General features: G+C 46.7%; 5 protein-coding genes across 6 annotated transcripts; 4 read left to right on the forward strand and 1 right to left on the reverse strand.

The window, feature by feature from the left end:
- Positions 1 to 523: 523 nt before the first annotated feature.
- On the forward strand, positions 524 to 2273 carry LOC9654278 (zinc finger CCCH domain-containing protein 13). Its single transcript, XM_024668912.1, has 10 exons — positions 524 to 785; positions 863 to 946; positions 1007 to 1100; positions 1171 to 1294; positions 1426 to 1482; positions 1548 to 1645; positions 1701 to 1760; positions 1811 to 1974; positions 2030 to 2089; positions 2156 to 2273. Exons 1-9 carry the CDS (start codon positions 668 to 670, stop codon positions 2068 to 2070), a joined length of 840 nt encoding a protein of 279 aa, XP_024524680.1. The 5' UTR covers positions 524 to 667; the 3' UTR covers positions 2071 to 2089; positions 2156 to 2273.
- Positions 2274 to 2293: 20 nt separating this feature from the next.
- On the reverse strand, positions 2294 to 3402 carry LOC9655559 (protein P21). 2 transcript variants are annotated; one of them, XM_024668911.1, is made up of 2 exons: positions 3173 to 3402; positions 2294 to 3039 (listed from the first exon to the last, which is right to left on the reverse strand). In XM_024668911.1, the coding sequence occupies exons 1-2, from the start codon at positions 3387 to 3389 to the stop codon at positions 2309 to 2311; spliced, it is 948 nt and encodes a 315-aa protein (XP_024524679.1). In that variant the 5' UTR covers positions 3390 to 3402; the 3' UTR covers positions 2294 to 2308. The 2 variants fall into 2 exon arrangements, with proteins under 2 accessions (XP_024524679.1, XP_002964344.2); XM_002964298.2 differs by having other exon boundaries at positions 3155 to 3402.
- Positions 3398 to 4391, forward strand: LOC9654279 (thaumatin-like protein 1b). The gene is made up of 2 exons (XM_002963923.2): positions 3398 to 3608; positions 3660 to 4391. Exons 1-2 carry the CDS (start codon positions 3542 to 3544, stop codon positions 4352 to 4354), a joined length of 762 nt encoding a protein of 253 aa, XP_002963969.2. The 5' UTR covers positions 3398 to 3541; the 3' UTR covers positions 4355 to 4391.
- Positions 4392 to 4394: 3 nt separating this feature from the next.
- On the forward strand, positions 4395 to 7039 carry LOC9655560 (cyclin-dependent kinase C-2). The gene is made up of 13 exons (XM_024668910.1): positions 4395 to 4557; positions 4631 to 4712; positions 4771 to 4861; positions 4924 to 5111; positions 5170 to 5242; positions 5297 to 5417; positions 5470 to 5587; positions 5645 to 5784; positions 5835 to 5892; positions 5942 to 6012; positions 6076 to 6615; positions 6668 to 6719; positions 6894 to 7039. The coding sequence occupies exons 1-13, from the start codon at positions 4445 to 4447 to the stop codon at positions 6936 to 6938; spliced, it is 1692 nt and encodes a 563-aa protein (XP_024524678.1). The 5' UTR covers positions 4395 to 4444; the 3' UTR covers positions 6939 to 7039.
- Positions 7040 to 7081: 42 nt separating this feature from the next.
- On the forward strand, positions 7082 to 8173 carry LOC9655561 (40S ribosomal protein S3-3). Its single transcript, XM_002963925.2, has 6 exons — positions 7082 to 7176; positions 7228 to 7375; positions 7426 to 7597; positions 7653 to 7707; positions 7770 to 7901; positions 7967 to 8173. Exons 1-6 carry the CDS (start codon positions 7147 to 7149, stop codon positions 8120 to 8122), a joined length of 693 nt encoding a protein of 230 aa, XP_002963971.1. The 5' UTR covers positions 7082 to 7146; the 3' UTR covers positions 8123 to 8173.
- Positions 8174 to 17655: the final 9482 nt, after the last annotated feature.

The raw sequence follows: 17655 nt of genomic DNA on the forward strand, positions 1-17655 counted from the left end.
TACTTCTATGAAATATCTCCAAACTTAGATATCAAAAACCAAAAAAGAGCACCACCACAATGTGATGTGCTCTACCATCAAAGTCATAATCATGGCTATGCAATCTGGTTATTTCAGCTTTCAATCCTCCAAGTTGAAGTAACATAACTATGCTAGTTGATATAGTGTTGTTATTCTTGTTAACCCTCTTGACTAAATAAGATAACTGTGTGTTGCATTTCAGCAATGGTTAATTTGCTTCATTGGGAGCTTTTATCATGCCTCAAAGATGATGGAATAAAGTAATATATAGATAAATTAGTTTTTCAAAATTTCACAAGATTTATGAATATAAAGATTTTTGCACTAATGAATTCCTTATAATCTTATTCTATTCCAAATGAATTCCAATAGTGCCCTAACATCTGCGGCTGGGATTGCTCGGACATGTACATCGGTACCTCAGCTAATATGAAGAATATTCTAACTGTAATAACATTTAAATAAAGCTTTTAATTAGAAACTTTAAACCTAACCTAATTCTTTAGCCAGTTAGGGTGTATTCTGTAAAAGAGTGTCCAAGAACGGTGCCGCTGAAGGCTATTCGGCTCGCTGCTCCTCGCTTCCCTGTAGGATTCTCACGCGCCCTAGTTTCTTGCCCGATTCTTGGGCCTGGTCGAGCGCCGCGATGCCAGATAACCGGGAGCTGTACAAGACGAAGCTGTGCAATCTCTTCCAGAGAGGGAATTGCCATCGGCAGACATGCTCCTTCGCCCACGGGGAGGAAGAGCTCCGCCGGGTGCCTGGTACTGTAGCTATTCCTTTTCCCTCTGGAAATTTTGGAGGAGATTTGACTCTCATCCCCGTGCATTGTGGCCTCCAGGTCGATCGGGATATTACAGCCGCAGAAGCGAGGACCGCTTCTACAACAGGCGCACCTACGACAGGAGGGGCTCTTACGATCGAGGTGAAAAAATCTCGAGAGATCTTTTGTTTGATTTTGTTGGCTTTTTTGTGTTCTTGGCAGGAGGTAGCCGCTCGAGGTCGCCGACTAGGCAGCGAACCAGTCGGTCCTTATCGTCTCCAAGATCTACGGGACAAAAGAGATCGGGCTCGAACCTGTAAGACGAGCTTTTTCCTTCTTTTCCTTCTTTCGTGGCTGGATTTTGCTAAATCTAGTTTCCGTGATAGAGATAGAGATGGCGATGGAAAGAGGATCAAGGGCGATCGTGTGAGCGAGCTGTCGGAGGTGAGGGCGCTCGGGGACGGTCAGTCCGATGGAAAAGAGGTGCAATCCAGCTCTCTAAACGAGCAGGTTGGTCCACCTTCTCGTTTTCTCCGACCACTTCGTTGTCGATAGTTTGCTTCGTTTGTTTTACGATATCTACGCTGTTCTCTCTTTTTGTTTTTTAAGCTCAGGAATTGAGATAGTGTGAACTGTTGCAGCTGCATGAGGTCGGGACTGACTTGGACGCCCTCGACAAGCAGAAGTCGCAGCTCGAGGTGAGGATTTCATTTTTTCCTTTGGTTTCTTAAGCTTTGACTCTCGTTTCGTGATTGTCGTTAAGTCTTCTTTGCAGAACGCTTTGCTAGAGAACTCGCGGATGGCATCCAGGAATTCGGAAGCCGAGTCAAAGATCGGTAACCTGACCTTCCAAGTGAAGAGGTACTGCTTCGTCTTCCACTTTTATGAAACTGACAGTTGTAATTAATTGTCACAGCTTTGAAAGGCTCCGAAAGTCAATTGTACGTGTCTTCCGTCTTCGCGAGGAGCTCAAAATGTGGGTACTGGGATCAGATATGTTCGAATCTTTCACTTACATCAATGCAGGGCGGAATCGAGGCTGGACAAAGAAGCTTCGGAGCTGGCTAGAAGTGAAGACATCAGGATGTTTGATCCGCCGTATGATGGAGACTATTCCAACCATAGCAGATGGAATCGCTCGAACGGAGATATACCACCACCACCTCCTCCACCGGACAAATACAGGATGAGTACGTGTTTTTCTTGAAGTTTATTTTCAACGATCGTCACACTTTGTGTGTGCAGATGATATTGCTCCCGAACCTCCCCATTATGATAACCATTGACTCTGTGACTGCACTGAAGGTATGCCTTTTAAGGAAGTGGTGCTTGGTTTTTCCATTTCGCGTTTACTACTGTATTCTCTTCCAGATTTCTTTTATTTTATACTGATTATCACACTTTGCTTTGGCGAAAATTTTCCCTTTATCGATGCTGTTTTGCAGCTTCTCTTGAAATTTGTATAAAAATATGGAGCTGCGTTTATTTCCGCAAAGTTGTAAATACAGTCAGTCGGCTGTCTATCTATATGATAGCACGACGAATGGTGCGGCGAGCAGAGGGAACAGGAACTGTGTCCTCTGGACAAAATGTAACGACGTAAGTGGCAGCCATGGCGCAAACTTGAACACTATCTCGATCAGCCGGATAAGTTGTGGCGTCCTTGCACGACTGTTTGAAGTATCTCGAGTACTCGGTGGCCTGGCAAGCCGAGCCTGTGAAGTTCCCTCGGCAGCAGTGCCTTTCATCTCCAAACTTCTCACAGGGACTTTGGCAGCCGACCTTCTTATCACCCGACATGACAACCAGTTCGCTCGGGCACGACTCCATGGTCTCGAAACAGGGGCAGCTCAAGTGAGTGCAGTTGTAGCCGTGGTGCTCGGAGATTTCTATCGGGACGTTGAAGCCGTGGAGGAACGAGATATGGTACTTCATGGTGCCGTTGTTGCGGTTTGGCAAGAACTCGGCGGTGGTGAAGGGTGACTTTCCGGGAGCTTTGCACCCCAGGCTCTCGTTGCAGCCGCCGGTGTCGCAGGGTCCGTGCCCTGTGGTTTTGTTGAAGGAGCAGCCAGTTCGGGCCCAGAAGTAGCCGGACCAGAGAGCCGACGGGAAGAAGCTATACTCCTGCGTTGGCTCGAGCAAAGTGCCTCCGGGACATATCTGGCTTTGGTTCCCCGAGTGGAACCACGCAGGCCAGACCGAAAAGCCACAGTTGTTGACGAGACGTATGTGGTACCGCCCGGCTGCATCAGTTCCTGCAAAGTTATCACGAGTTAGTCTCGGAGAGACAACGCTGCGAGTTATGACAGGGGAAGCCAAGGGAAGCGAAAAGAGAAAATGGAGAGAACTTGTTCTCCGGGTATATCATACTCTGCTGCAATCCTATACCAGAGATTGTGAGCACGACGAGGACGAGTGCCGGGAGTATTACGTTGCGATTGGCCAGCGGTGACATTGTTGTGTTCAGTGAGGGAACACAGTGGCTGCTGCCTTCGTTTATAAACGCGTGCTGCTCTCCCGGGTAAAACTCTTGTGCTTTAACGATTTTACCCGTTTCAGGTTCATGTGAAAACGCGAGCTTTGCGTAGAGAGCACTCGGGAGCATGTGAAAAACGAAGCGAATTTTCGCTTTTGCAGTGTAAGGAGCATCGTTTCTTTGCTGCTGTCTCAAGCTACGATCATGCAAGCGGTACTGCCTGGCTTGCTTCTCAAGATCCGGACGGTGGTTTCCCTCTTGGGCTCGGTTCTACGCAAGGCATGATCATGGAAGTTCTCGGTGGATTCTATCTGCTGCTACTGCTATCGAGCTCGTCCTGGATGAACGGTAGCTTGTTCTTCTACCATTTCTAGATCGATCTAACTCTTAAGTTTCCAGGTGCTCAAGCCACCAAGATCCGACTCTACAACACTTGCCCGTTTACGATCTGGCCGGCGTGGCTGCCGAGCGACGGGCATCCGCAGCTGGGAGTTGGAGGCTGCCGACTCGACTCCTGGCAAGTCATGGACGTGCACGCCTCGACTCGGTGGTCTGGCAAGTTCTGGGGCCGAACAAACTGCCAGTTTGACACCGTCCTCGGCACCGGGTGCTGCGAGACGGGCGACTGCTCGGGCAACCTCGGCTGCAACTCAACTTTCTCGCCGCCAGCGACCATCGTCGAGTTTGATCTCCACCACAACAACGTCCTCGACCACTACCGCGTCTCGCTGCTGGCCGGCTACAACCTCGAGGTCCGGGTGACGAGCAGCAACCTCGGCTGCGGCGTGGCGGGGTGCTCCGCGGATCTAAACTCCAAGTGCCCGCCGGAGCTGATTGCGTGGAACCCGAGAGGCATGGCGGTGGGATGCAGCAGCCCGTGCGTGGCTTTCGGCGCGGACGAGTTTTGCTGCGAGAAGGAGCACTTTGGAGCGGACAAGTGCCACCCGAATGTCTTCTCGGTGCTGTTTAAGTCGTGCTGCCCGGCCGCCGCCACCTATCCTTTTGATTCGTGGAAGTCGGCGTGGAATTGTAGCGCGGGGTCGGACTATACTATTACCTTTTGTCCATCGTCGTCTTCGTCTTCTAGCCTTTAATAAAAAGGAGGATCGTTTTGTGGGCATTGTGCCCAAGAACCCTAAATTCCCGATTTAGGGTTTTCTGGTTTGTGGGCAGCGCCTTCCTTGATGGCGAGGCAGGCGGCCGCGGATCAGCTCAATCTCTGCGAGTCGCCGTCGTGGGGTTCGCGCAGCGTCGAGTGCTTTGAGAAGCTGGAGCAGATTGGCGAGGGGACTTATGGGTAAGACTTTCCTTTCGCAGCCTGGGGATTGCGATTGATTGCGGTGTTCTTCGTTTTTGGGGCGCCTTGCCAGGCAAGTTTATATGGCTAGGGAGAAGGATACGAATGAGATAGTTGCGCTTAAGAAAGTTAGGATGGACAATGAAAAGGAAGGGGTAAAATGTTTGCTCTCGTCTTGCCCCGCTCGCTCTTCTGACTCTAGGCTGTTGCTAGTTTCCTATAACTGCTATCAGGGAGATTAAGATCTTGAAGAAGCTCCAGCACGAGAATGTGATCAAATTGAAAGAGATCGTCACTTCGACTGGTAAGTAAATTGCCCCTCTTTGGATTTTTTTTGCTCCTTGTTCATGCTTGTTTGTTCTTTAGGACCTGAGCAAGATGACCCCAAGGAAACGCAGAAGGATGCGCCAAAAGGAGCCAAAGAAAAATCTCCTTCTCCTCCAGACGGGAATATATACAAGGGAAGTATTTATATGGTGTTTGAGTACATGGACCACGACCTTACAGGCTTGTCTGATCGGCCTGGCATGCGTTTTACTGTCCCACAAATCAAGGTAGAGTTTCACAGCTGCGGTGCTCCCGGGTTCTCAACATAACACGGTGCTTTTGCAGTGTTATATGAAGCAGCTTCTCACCGGCCTTTACTACTGTCATATCAACCAAGTTCTTCATCGGGATATCAAAGGTTCTTGAGTTTATTCTTGTCAGTGCCTGGCTGAAGTTTTGTGGATTTGCGCAGGCTCGAATCTTTTGATTGACAACAAGGGGAATCTCAAGCTGGCTGATTTTGGCTTGGCTCGCTCGTTTTCTAATGATCAGAACGCGCAATTGACCAACCGAGTCATAACGCTTTGGTACAGGTACCTAGTCCGTGCTTTGCAGAATGTTTCTGGTTACGGCCGTTTGTTATAGACCTCCTGAGCTACTTCTTGGCTGTACAAAGTATGGGCCAGCAGTAGACATGTGGTCTGTGGGCTGCATCTTTGCAGAGCTTCTCTACGGAAAGCCAGTGTTAACGGGAAAAAATGAGGTGAGCGGCGAGTCTCTCGTATATGAGTTTTCTGACTCTTTTTTCTCTCGCTTCCAGCAAGATCAACTGGCTAAAATCTTTGAGTTTTGTGGAACCCCGGACGAGACAAACTGGCCGGGTGTGTCAAAGCTGCCGTGGTATAACATGCACAGACCAAGCATATATTACAAGAGGCGTGTGAAAGACGTCTTCAAACAGTAAGTGCCAGTGTTCTTTCTAGTAGACTCACAAAATTGTGTCTTTGTAGATTTGATCGGCATGCGTTGGATTTGGTTGAGCGTATGCTCACACTGGACCCTCTTCAGGCAAGTGTTCGTCATAGGTGTAGCAGTTTTCACCAATGTTTGGTTGCAGAGGATAATTGCCAAGGACGCCTTGGACGCTGAATACTTCTGGACAGATCCTCTTCCTTGTGATCCCGCGAGGCAAGTATTTTCCATACACTTGTGCCTTTCATTTCCTCCAACTGAGATATGAACTTGTTCCAGCCTTCCGCGCTACGAGTCGTCTCACGAGTTCCAAACAAAGAGGAAGCGGCAGCAGCAGAAGGACGACATGGCCAAGCGGCAGAAGCCGAATCAACACTACCACCACAACAGTCGGCCACCGCCGCCGATCCAACAGCAGCCGCCCGTCCAAAACATGAGGCCGGTTCCGGGCCAAGCTGTCCATCCATCGGCACACACTGGAGGAGCTCACCAAGGACACTACGCAGGCGGCGGCGGCGGCGGCGGCGGTGGTCGCGGTCCTCCTGGAAACTCCAACCGGCATCCCCAAGCGGGGGGCCGGCCCGGTGGTAGCGGAGGTAGTGGTGGTAGTAGCGGCGGAGGCTACCAAAACAGGAACCAAGGTGGCTATGGTATCCAACCGCCGCCAGGAGCTTACGGTGGTCCTCCTCCCGCCGGTGGACGAGGAGGCTCGTATCCCATGCCTCCACCGGGAGGCTATCCACAGGGTCCTCCCTATGGCGGTGGAGGACGAGGACCGCCGCCTATGGGAGGAGGTGGCCGTGGTGGCCAGCAATACGGGTAAAAGCTTTTCTTGTGGCTCGCGGTGTTCTTCAAAGTGGTTTACAAACAGGCCTTCAAATTCTCTGCCTGGACAATATAGTGGCCAGCCTTATGGACAGCCAGTAAGTTTTCTCTCATAGCTTTTCTTGCTTGCTTTTAGAGTTCCAGATCTTCTCCCTTGCTTTGTAAATCTTGGAACGCTTGTTCACTGACTGTGGGTTCTAGATTGGAGTTACTTGTTCTAGAGATTTTTTTCTTTCGCTTTGCGTTGCTAATCACTCCTTTTCTTGTTCCAGCCACAACAATACATGGACATGGACGGGAACTACAGGAACTATTAAATCCTTTCACGAAACAAAGGGTAGTTGCTAAGCATGAGGAGTTTTGGATGTAAATAATGTTTTCTTGTATCAAAGAAAATTTGTTGTAGATTAGCTAGGCTGATTTAATTCAAGCTAATAGCCTTTAATCCGTTATCGTAACCGTTGATCCTGACTTCGTAAGAGCCCTAGATCTGACGGCGTGGCATGAAACCCTAGCTCTCTGGCAATGGCGACGCAGATCAGCAAGAAGAGAAAGGTCTGTTCAGCAATGCCGCTCCCTCCTTCTCCTCTGATTTGATTCTTCCAGTTCGTCGCCGATGGCGTGTTCTACGCCGAGCTCAACGAGCTTCTCACGCGGGAGTTAGCAGAGGATGGATACTCGGGCGTGGAGGTGCGTGTCACACCGATGCGCACCGAGATCATCATCCGGGCGACGCGAACGCAGAGCGTTTTGGGTAAATTCCTCTGTTTCTGGGCGGATTCACTTAGTAAGCTTTGATTCTAGGCGAAAAGGGTCGCCGAATTCGAGAACTCACGTCTGTCGTCCAGAAGAGGTTCTCGTTCCCCGAGAGCACAGTGGAGCTGTATGCCGAGAAGGTGAACAACCGTGGCCTCTGCGCCATCGCTCAAGCCGAGTCTTTGCGATACAAGCTCCTGGGAGGACTGGCCGTCCGAAGGTTTGATTTTTCTTTCTTTTTTGGCCTTGGTGCTAAGAGTTCTCTACTTTGTCAGGGCCTGCTATGGTGTTCTCAGGTTCATCATGGAGTCTGGAGCCAAGGGTTGTGAGGTATGGACGAACTCTCGGCATTTTGCTCTTCAGGTTGTAACTTCATTCCTGGCTCCTTTCAGGTGATTGTGAGCGGCAAGCTCCGAGCCCAACGCGCCAAGTCGATGAAGTTCAAGGACGGATACATGATCTCGTCTGGCAGCCCCGTGAACGAGTTCATTGACAGGGCCGTGCGCCACGTCCTTTTGCGCCAGGTACAAGAACTCGATCATTTTGATTTGGATCCAGTTTCTAAGCATTGGATTGTGCTGGCTGGCAGGGGGTTTTGGGGATCAAGGTGAAGATCATGCTGGACTGGGATCCAAAGGGCAAGACCGGGCCGTCGACACCGCTGCCGGACATGGTGACGATCCAAGTACCCAAGGAAGAAGAGGAGTATGTTCCACGTCCTTACGTTGGCAAGGAGGATGTGTAAAGCTGTCTCGTGTTTCCAAGCTAAATGAATTTTTGCTTTTGACTTTGCGCCTCAAATGTAGCCCTTCCGCGTGAAATGCGGTTCTGTCAGATTTACCTGCTGAAATATGTATGTAGGGGTGCCCATCGAAAAGCATGAAATGGACTGGGGTTAGAATGGTGCCTTATCAAAAACTTTCTGGCCATTTCACACGATCAGCCAGGAGATTTTCCCTCTTTGGCAATTTTGACGGCATTCTTGAGAATCATGGGATAATCCTGGGATGTGAAGACAGACGGTGTAATTCTGTGTGGGAACTTGCTAGATATGGCGTGCAATTCGTAAAAGGGTGAGTGTTACTGCGATAGATTTCACTCACAATATTAGTGTCCATGTGGCAGTTTTCTATTGGTTCGGCATTAAATGTCATTTGGATGCCTCATGGATGCCCCATGGATGCTGGCCGATGGGTCAATGATGTCCCCATAATATGAACAATGTGTTACACATAGATGCCACATATCATCAAGTTTGACCCCATGACATGGGGATTCATCAGGTCATAGGGTTTAGGAGACGCTTCCTTGCCTTAGCGCCTTGCTTTAGTGCTTTGTTATTCGGCATGTTTCTTGGTAGCAGATGTGGAAGGTAACTTGGTTTGTTAGTGAGTGGTTTGAAATGTTTTTGTGGGCAGTGTTGGAAGTGACTTTGATTTACTACTCAATTGTTCTCTATGGACTTTCAAGTTCCTACCATGAGTATAATTCTCTCCCTAGTTTACTTCAAATTTGTGTCACTGAAACTTTTTCTTCCAGGTTTACTGGAAGATGTGGAGGAAGATGAGGTGGATGGCCTTCTATCCAATTTTAGTGATTCGGACTATGGTTCCAGTATGGATAGTGACAACGATGCTCTCCCAGAGGTTTGCTTAGTTTCCAGCCTTCTAGATTCATGATTTGCACATTTCTAGGCCTTCTATAATTTTTTGCAATCGAGGGGATTCGGTAGTCCAGCTGCATTTGGCACTTGGATGCACCTGAAGATCCTCGAGACTAAGACTACTGCTTACCTCGCATGCTATCTTAGAATTTCCAAGCCAACACTGTACAAATACATGCGGCTTGTCAATCCAAATTGGAGAGGTGTATATTATAGAGTACCACCCGAAGAGGTACTTCATCACGTTCGAACTAACAATGCCATGAATCGAGGTGGCACAAACTGGGGGATTATCAATTCCCGATCTAGCTGTAGAACTGGAGGATACCGATTTAGCCGACGCCAAATTCGTGAGGCCTTAGCCACTCACGATCCAAGTAGGCTGGAACAGAGGCACATGACAAGGATTCGACGACGGATTTACAGGAATGAGGAGGCTTATGCACTTTGCCATATGGATTGTGAGTATTCTTTCATTTCTACTTTTTTTTCAGCACATGTGGTAACATGTTTATTGTAGCATATTGCAAGCTCATAAGCTATGGTTTCTATGTACATGCCATTATTTGCGGGGCAACTCATTATATTGTAGCTTGCGAGCTAGCTACCTCCAAAGAATCCCATACAATATTTAACACATATGCGCAGACTGTTCGTCGATTTGGAAGGCCCAAGCGCATCCAGAGCGACAATGCTCCAGAGCACAATGAGGTTGAGAGGGACATGATCCGCTGTTGGGGTCCTGCAGCTAGGAGCTTCATACGTGGGACATCAACACGTAACCAGGTACTCACAGCGTTAGAGTTTTTCCAAATAAGGACTCATAGGACTAAATCAAATTTGTTTTACAGCGCATAGAGCATTTGTGGAGAGAGCTCTTTGAGCGCGTGGTGTGGTTTTATAAACACCTTTTTGAGTCCATGGAAGATATAGGAATTCTCGATGTATCTAATCCATGGCACAACCAAAGTCTACGTTGTGTCTTTGCTCCGTACCTCAAGAAGGATATTTCACACTGGGTTGCAACCTGGAACCTCCATGAGGTCCGTTCGTATCGATGTGGTGATTACTTCAGACCATCTCATGTTCCTGCAAACTTATTTCAACCGATGGAACAAGAGCTTGGGTAACAATTTTGGTAATGTTACAGAATTCCTAATAAAATGTGCTTTTGTAGGATTATGCCGGCTGTTGGTGGAAAAGATATTGAAGACCTTCCCGGACCATTTCTCTCTAATGTCAAAGGTGCAACTTTGTCAGAGGTAATCTTTAGAGCAAGAATACAACAATTTCTTTAAATCTATTTTGTTGTGCTTGGCTACCTTATAGGCTCTTGGCACTGTTCGAAACCAGGCATTTTTGATGCATCGGGAGGGACTCAACTTAGACGAGCAATATCTACTTCATTTAGATCTAACAATGGAGTGTGCAATGGCTGATGTTGCGGGTGTAGATCTTCCACTTTACATCGAGAGTGCCTTGCCTACAGCAACACTAGTGAAGCGACGAGCTTTGGAAAAATTATACTTGGCCATACTCGGAGAAAATTGAGTGTTCTTTAGTGTACATTTCAAATTTAAATTCAATTTTTGATTTGTTCAATTTTAGGGTTCCCACGCTTGGGATTAGGGTTTTCACCAAGTCCCACCCATATTAATTGTGCCTTGGATACGGGGCAATTTCATTTTATGACATGATTTTGTCGATGGTTCGTTCGGTCTTCCAATCGATTCGTGTCATCTAACCGGAGGCAAGGCTTCTAGTGCACACTCCCCCGATCGCAAGACCACCGCCCAAGCGAGAGCGCCATAGCTGCGATGGTGGGTAGCTTCTCCTCGATCAGGTTTGCATAACCAATCCTTTGTGGTTTCTAGGCTCGAAGCAAGAATTCCGCACGCCTCAACAGCAGTAGACACTATGGAAACACCTCGCGAGCACGCAGCCAAGCACTCGATGTTCCGCAATCGGTACAGCCAACAGTCCCGCGAGACACATGCCAGCCACTTGATCTTCCAAGCTCCGTAGCAGGGACATCAACTCCAACAGCATCCCATCCACAGCTCCCGACTGCATTTGAGCAAGCAGAGCGCCGCCTAACATTGCATACATTGCAACATATGCGGAACCTCCAGCATGTTTCATTCTCCTCACCTTCCTTGGAAAGTAGCAGCCCGAGCATTCGAAATGAGCAAGTCCGGACACCTCATGCCCACGGTGTTGTCCAATCTGGAACGCTGCCACCAACACCAACACCAACTAGAGGACGTGCTCACGGAATCCTATATAGTGCCACTGCTACCAGCCCCGCAACTCCACCAACCGCTACTACTCTCGCAACTCCATCTACCGATACAAGTGCCAGTACCTGGCCATCTACCTCCCGAAGCAACAAGCGGTCTAGCTCGGTAAGTTTTTCATTTGTACCCGTTTTTTTTCCATGTGTTTTTCTGTGTAGGGTGAGTTGACAATGCCTCCACACCAACGAGCTTATAGTTCCCCATCAACATTCCACAACTACTCCCAAGGATCGACATCATCATCTAGTGGAGCTTCGACATCCAGATATGTTCAAGCTGACCCTCAAGGCGGGCTGCCATGTGAGCCACAGGTATAACATGACCCCATGCATTCTTCTTTTTTTTCTTCTTTGGATTTGTTTAACTCATTTTTGTTTCACTGTGCTAGACTCTCTCACCGCTTGTGGCTGCAGTGCACACCTATGCCGATAACAATCGGCAGTCCTTATGTTGTCGTCGTGGACGTCGTGGCAGTCGATCTAAAGTCATTGGTGGGATGTCGTCTACGACACCCTTGGTCCCCCGGCCGTTCACCACAGTTCTTGTCACCAAGTGGATTGCAATCCCAAAGACTTAGCATATGCACTTATATGGGCGGAAAAGAGAGCCATCTGTGAAGGTGACGGAACTTGACGAGCTGGCAGTGGACCTCCCAGAGTGTCTCATATGGGGTGGCTTATACTCCAGTATTCCTTTCCAGCCCGGCACAGCCCAACATGCAATTCTACTATCACTCCAAGCCTCGGGAATCCAACCTTCATCCATGACCAACCCAGGAGCATTTGTCTGGCGTGCAAGGCAGTCCAATGGTGGTGAGGCCCATGCCGAGTCTGCAAAATTTGGCCTCAGCTCTATCCGGCCTTGCTACTGGCCTCCTCAAACATCATGGGGAGCTATAGCAAACAAGGCCAATGGCAATCGGGCAATAGTTATATATTTATACAATGTTATGGAGCATCTTACTGACAAACATTGGCTAAGTTATCAAAAACAGGCCCGAGCACTCGAGGAGAAGGATGTTCGTGAATGTAAGTCATTTTTTTTTTAAGTTCCCTCCTCACAAATATATGTTGTGGTCTTTGCAGTTGTAGCTGCTACAAATACCTTGACTGCAAATGATGATCCAAGGCCAGCCACGCAGGAATCAAACCCTTGCGAGAATAATGAAGAAGAAGACTCTGCGGATGAAGAGGACATTCTTCCATTACCGGTAGAAACTCTCCCCACACAAGACAACATGGACATTAGCGGAGTCGAAGAACAAGGTGATGGTGGGGATGAACCGCACCAAGGATCTCCGGAGACATCCTTGTCACCAGAGATAGTGGCTCCAGGCCATGCGGCTGGTAAGAAGCATTAACATAAATGAATATTTTCTTCATTTTCTAATTTCTGAGTGCAGATAGGCTAATGGTAGTGTATGACAGTGATGGCGGAGGCCTTGAAGACCATGGTGTGCCTCCACCCCCCTTTTTAGAGGGAAGTAGCTCCACTCCGTTTACGCTTATGGAGTTGCTTGACAACTTTTCTACAGTAGAGTAAGATAATTGAAAATTGTGCTATTCAAAATTGAACTAATGTTTGTATGTAGATTGTTGGAGCGTCAACAAAGATGGATTGATGCCACCAATGCATTTAATGAAGCTGTTCAGTTAACCACTCAGGATAGTGCCAACTTCATCATGCTGCAGATTGAGGAGGTTTCTGCCTTATAGGATGCCACCACAACCCTTGAGGTGAGGGCACAGAGGGATGCTGAAGTTCTCTCACAGGTGCAGTGGCTGAAACACAAGCTTCTTGGTTGCTTTGCCGTGGAGAGCACAAGTGACGAGGAGATGCTAGACGCTATTGCTAGACACCCTGAATTCCATTGGGCTGGCGGTGAAATATTTCTGCGGCGCGTGCTTTTCAACCAAGCTATGCCTCATTGGCAAGATTGGGAGAGTCTTCTCCTTAAGCTTGGCCTTTCAGAAGCACAGTACGAGGATGTGTTTTGTGACAACACAATCCAACAGCTCCTTGCTGAAGTAAGTATTAATGTGCCTCCTTCAATTCTTGAGTCCACAATAGCATGGTTCATTGAGAAGAGGTACGTGTATCTATTTCTTAGCACTTAGTACCATCTTATGGTTTTGTGCAGGGACCTACGTAGGAATTGGGCGGCTGCACAACAATTGAGAGAACTATTTAACACTGCTGAAACACTGTATTGTAAGTTCTCTCGTTTTTGCATCGAGAAGGCCATGCTTCTGCCATACAGACTTGCTCGTACACGTTTGAGGCCGTCTCGCATTCTGGTAAGCAATGGATTGCCTATGAATTGGAGTTACCTCACTTGTCCTTCTAGATTGCACCAAACAATGAATTCAGTTGTTTCCAATTCGCCTTCAATACTAATCTCCGCACACCAAATTACAAAGTGGTCTATGCGTCTGAGATTGGAGGAGCTTTGGTGTGGGAGGAATCCACAATAGATGCGGGTGGGCCACATGCAAAAGCCATTAGGGAGGCTGTTCGCCAGATTCCAGGATCAGTAAGTCTAATTTTCACTTGGCTCACTAGAGTAATTTTGTGTTACAGACGCGTGGACTGTTTGTGCTTAGGGAAGGAGCCACATATTGGCATCCCAGGATGCCAGTGCATTCTAGGACGTTGCGACAAGAAGAGCGGGATGTGGTAAGTTAAGTTTAAAGCACAAGTTTTATATGCTCCTCACTTTTATATGCACAGGCTATCTTTGTGGGATGGTTGCTATTCCAAGCATTCGAATGTAATGCACAGGTTTCTCGCGGGTGTACAATTGCAACATTGGCAATTGCAGCTGGAGAGGTTCCAAACGAGGATGACCGACGACTTGCCCGAGGAGGACTATATGAGATGGACCTCAAGGCATGCGCGCCGCATATCTGGAATGCACTCAACCAATTGCGAGGTGCATCAAGCCTAAAGGAGGAGGGCGATCGGCGCAAGTCTGTGGATTCCATCCTAGAGAACCCTGCAATTACTGACTACAATGCAGTGCTTGAGTCTAGACTCACCGAACTTGGTGAAGGTTATGAGCAAGCTGTGGAGGCATGCGTGGCTGCAGTGGTTTGGCGTTACCTATTCATCGAGCCAAACGTAGTGGGAGACTTACTCCGAGATGGCTTCCAACACTCAATGCGCACGGAAGCTCGTCAAAGGCCTTACAAGAGTCCAGCATTGCTAGGTGGGCTTTCACTCATTGGGACAGATGCTTTGTTACAGGTCTTCCGGGTAAGGACGATCATTCCTCCTGCGGAGTTCATCAACTGCCTGATCTTTGATCAGGACTTTGGAGAGAACTTCCGCAGCTGGATTGTGGACATCATTCGAGGTAACTATTTACTTTCACAAACAACTAAAACTCTTGTATGTTTGAACATTTTATAGATATGAGCCCGAAAGAGTTATCCAAGTTCCATCACTTTGCGGTTGATTCTCTAGAGTTCCGACCGGGAGAGCCTATTTGGATCCAAGTTGAGAGACAGAGTACATCATCTACTCGATTTCCCAGGTTCTCCACATGCACACGAGAAGTTTTCTTCCCTTTAACATACCCGTCAAAGGAGTGGACCAAACACAAGATCCACCGGGCACTCCAAAATCCAGAGAGCTTGTATGGATTGGGCTGATGTTGTGGAAGTAATGTAGACACTTTCACAATAAAAATAGATAATTGTCTTGAAATATGTTTCACACTTTGAAAGAGACTCTTTCCAGTTCATTGGCAAAGTTAAAGGTAAGAATATTCAAAATATTCCACAAATGCCCATTATAGGCACTTGCGGCCCTTGGTACCCTTTTGGCTTATGCTTGTCTCACCAAGGGTAATCACTATAGCTTCCAAAGCAACTCCCAATTTAGGTTCTGGGTCAAAACTATCGAGCTTGGGTGCTACATGATGCCCATCCTCGCTTGAGGAACTCTCAACCTGTTTGGTAGAACCAAAATCACCCTCTGGGTCTGTGAACTCGTCCTCGCTTGCATCTCGAGCAGTAACATATCCCTCGCTGTCGCTTTCTTCAGCTGGACCTTTCCCCTCGGTGATTGGCACAAGATTAGTAGTCTTGGGCTGCCTTGTCAAAGGGATTGTCGAGCCTTGAGAGGAGGAGGCATCATATAGAATCCTCGGTCCTGTCCCCTGTTGGATCCATTGTTGTGCCTCAAAGAAGTCATAAAATCCTCTCCAGTTTGCCATGCCAGGAGGAAACCCAGAAACCTCAAACATTGCAAAAGGGTTACACCATATAGGAAACTATTACAAATCTACTCTTACCAAAGTGAGCACGAGCTTCTAATCCCTGAAAACTCCAGTCCTTCGGCCGCAGTGCACGGCATACATTGGATAGTTTTGCCCCATGCTTGGAAACCCTTTTTACAAATTTCAAAATTTGAAACGGTTATGATTGGAAAATATTGGAAGTGTCCATTGTCATTGCTCTTCTCACCTAAATGTTACTACATGCAATTGCAACTTCCATATTCTCAAATCTCCTTCAGCATGCTCCTCTTGAGAGAACTCCAGGTCCAATTTGAAACAATTATAATTGGAAAATGTTGAAAGTGTCTATTGTTATCCTGAATGTTACTACATGCAATTACAACTTCCACATTCTCAAATTTCCTTTAGCATGCTCCTCTTGAGAGAACTCTAGGTCTAAACATCAACACTATGCACCTTTGCATAGTACACAATTGAAGTATGAGCCCCACCAATTCATCGAATTGGTTAGACTTCAACCTACTTTTGAGTCATATGCAAATCTTCTAAGCATCATGTTACAAAACTCAAGTGTTGAGAGAGCTACACTGGAAATCAATTGCAACGAAAGATAAACTCAATGGGATCTATTAAAGACATGACTCCAGATAGTATATATCCATGGCTTTGCAATGGAGCTAGATGGAGTTCACTTACGTTTGTTATGAACACTATGTTAAAAGAGGTGTGCCCAGGTGTGACTCAATTTCCAACATTTTCCAGCTATGAGAGCCCAGGAGTTCTTCACGTCCATAGTGAATACACCTCAAGAATCACAATGCAAGACAGAGGAAGCAAGAGGATTCAACGATTGCCTAGACGCTGTGGCGGGTAACAATGGGAGCATCAATGATTGCGAGCAGCACAGCGGCGGTCGGCAATGTGGGGAGGACACGGCGATGGCTGTTGATGACGATCAAGGCTGCCATACTCCCAAATTCTAGATGGAGTTCACTTACGCTTGCTATGACACTATGTTAAAAAAGGCATGCAATTTGTAAATGCATTGCAACGAAAGATAAACTCTTGCCATGAGCGCCAAGAGCAAGACGTGAGAACATAGTGCTCTAGATAAGGTAGTATGGTATGCAATTTAGTCGATTGTCCATTTGGTTTGCAACATTAACAACTTGCTCAAATGCATGGGATGAATGGGTCTATGGGCCATGAATGGCTCCATTCCATACATAGCATGGGTCATTGCTATGGGCATGATGCCCCATCCGGGGCATAAGGATTGGATATTCGTAAAATATTCTATGCCTGTGTTTTTTTCACACTCATAATACACGTGGACCAATAGCAAGCATACACGTGGTGTGAGTAAAATCCACCGTTGTAAAATCCACCCTTTTACGAATTGCACGCCATACTAGATGGAAGTTCACTACAATCTTCCCAGAATTTAATTTCTCGTGTATATTTTGTTTAAATTGTAAACATTAAGTTAAAGATTTCAGTTTATCCTCAGAAATAAATAAGCAAACTCTAATATTTATTTTATTTGTATTCCTATTTTTCATTAAAAATATAAATACTGAAGAAAATATTAAATTAGTGTTTTAAAATAAAATTATAAGCATAAATAGAAATATCCATTAACCCAAAAAAGCCTTAGTTTTTAGCTTTTGCAGTCTAGATTGAAATCAATTTGACGGCTATCAAAATTTGATTATGTTAATTTTAATGTATGGCTGTTAATATTAATATACAACATTGTAGCTTTATACTTAGACCTTATAACTTTTAATAAAATAATTGCACAAAATGAAAAAGTTTATAATTTATAAAGACAAGATTAATATCAAGATTAAATATCAAAATATAAAAAAGAGACCGTGGGAAATATTCTTAGAATATTCTATGGTTATCATGATTTTCTTAGCTTTAAATAGAGCCAGAGAATCCTTGTGCTTTCTTCCCTGATATGGAGTTCAGAGAACAAGAGTAAAGAAAGACGAGTCACACTACAAATTTTGGAGGATGGATCGTGATATCTTACATTATAGATTCTGGTAAATTTTGCAGACAGAAGG

This window comes from Selaginella moellendorffii, unplaced genomic scaffold, assembly GCF_000143415.4.
Source record: "Selaginella moellendorffii unplaced genomic scaffold, v1.0 SELMOscaffold_4, whole genome shotgun sequence".
Taxonomy (NCBI): Eukaryota; Viridiplantae; Streptophyta; class Lycopodiopsida; order Selaginellales; family Selaginellaceae; genus Selaginella; species Selaginella moellendorffii.

Bases quoted from the DNA above. Each gene is read 5' to 3' on its own strand.
- LOC9655559 (XM_002964298.2), bottom strand. From the start codon at position 3,389: ATGCTCCCGAGTGCTCTCTACGCAAAGCTCGCGTTTTCACATGAACCT. The intron at 3,040-3,154 runs GTATGATATACC...ATAACTTTGCAG, and splicing joins TGGTATAGGATTGCAGCAGA to GAACTGATGCAGCCGGGCGG.
- LOC9655560 (XM_024668910.1), top strand. From the start codon at position 4,445: ATGGCGAGGCAGGCGGCCGCGGATCAGCTCAATCTCTGCGAGTCGCCG. The intron at 4,713-4,770 runs GTAAAATGTTTG...GGCTGTTGCTAG, and splicing joins TGGACAATGAAAAGGAAGGG to TTTCCTATAACTGCTATCAG. The intron at 6,720-6,893 runs GTAAGTTTTCTC...TTCTTGTTCCAG, and splicing joins GCCAGCCTTATGGACAGCCA to CCACAACAATACATGGACAT.
- LOC9654279 (XM_002963923.2), top strand. From the start codon at position 3,542: ATGATCATGGAAGTTCTCGGTGGATTCTATCTGCTGCTACTGCTATCG. The intron at 3,609-3,659 runs GTAGCTTGTTCT...TTAAGTTTCCAG, and splicing joins GAGCTCGTCCTGGATGAACG to GTGCTCAAGCCACCAAGATC.
- LOC9655561 (XM_002963925.2), top strand. From the start codon at position 7,147: ATGGCGACGCAGATCAGCAAGAAGAGAAAG. The intron at 7,177-7,227 runs GTCTGTTCAGCA...TGATTCTTCCAG, and splicing joins AGATCAGCAAGAAGAGAAAG to TTCGTCGCCGATGGCGTGTT. The intron at 7,376-7,425 runs GTAAATTCCTCT...CTTTGATTCTAG, and splicing joins GCGAACGCAGAGCGTTTTGG to GCGAAAAGGGTCGCCGAATT.
- LOC9654278 (XM_024668912.1), top strand. From the start codon at position 668: ATGCCAGATAACCGGGAGCTGTACAAGACGAAGCTGTGCAATCTCTTC. The intron at 786-862 runs GTACTGTAGCTA...TGTGGCCTCCAG, and splicing joins AGAGCTCCGCCGGGTGCCTG to GTCGATCGGGATATTACAGC. The intron at 1,646-1,700 runs GTACTGCTTCGT...TAATTGTCACAG, and splicing joins CTGACCTTCCAAGTGAAGAG to CTTTGAAAGGCTCCGAAAGT.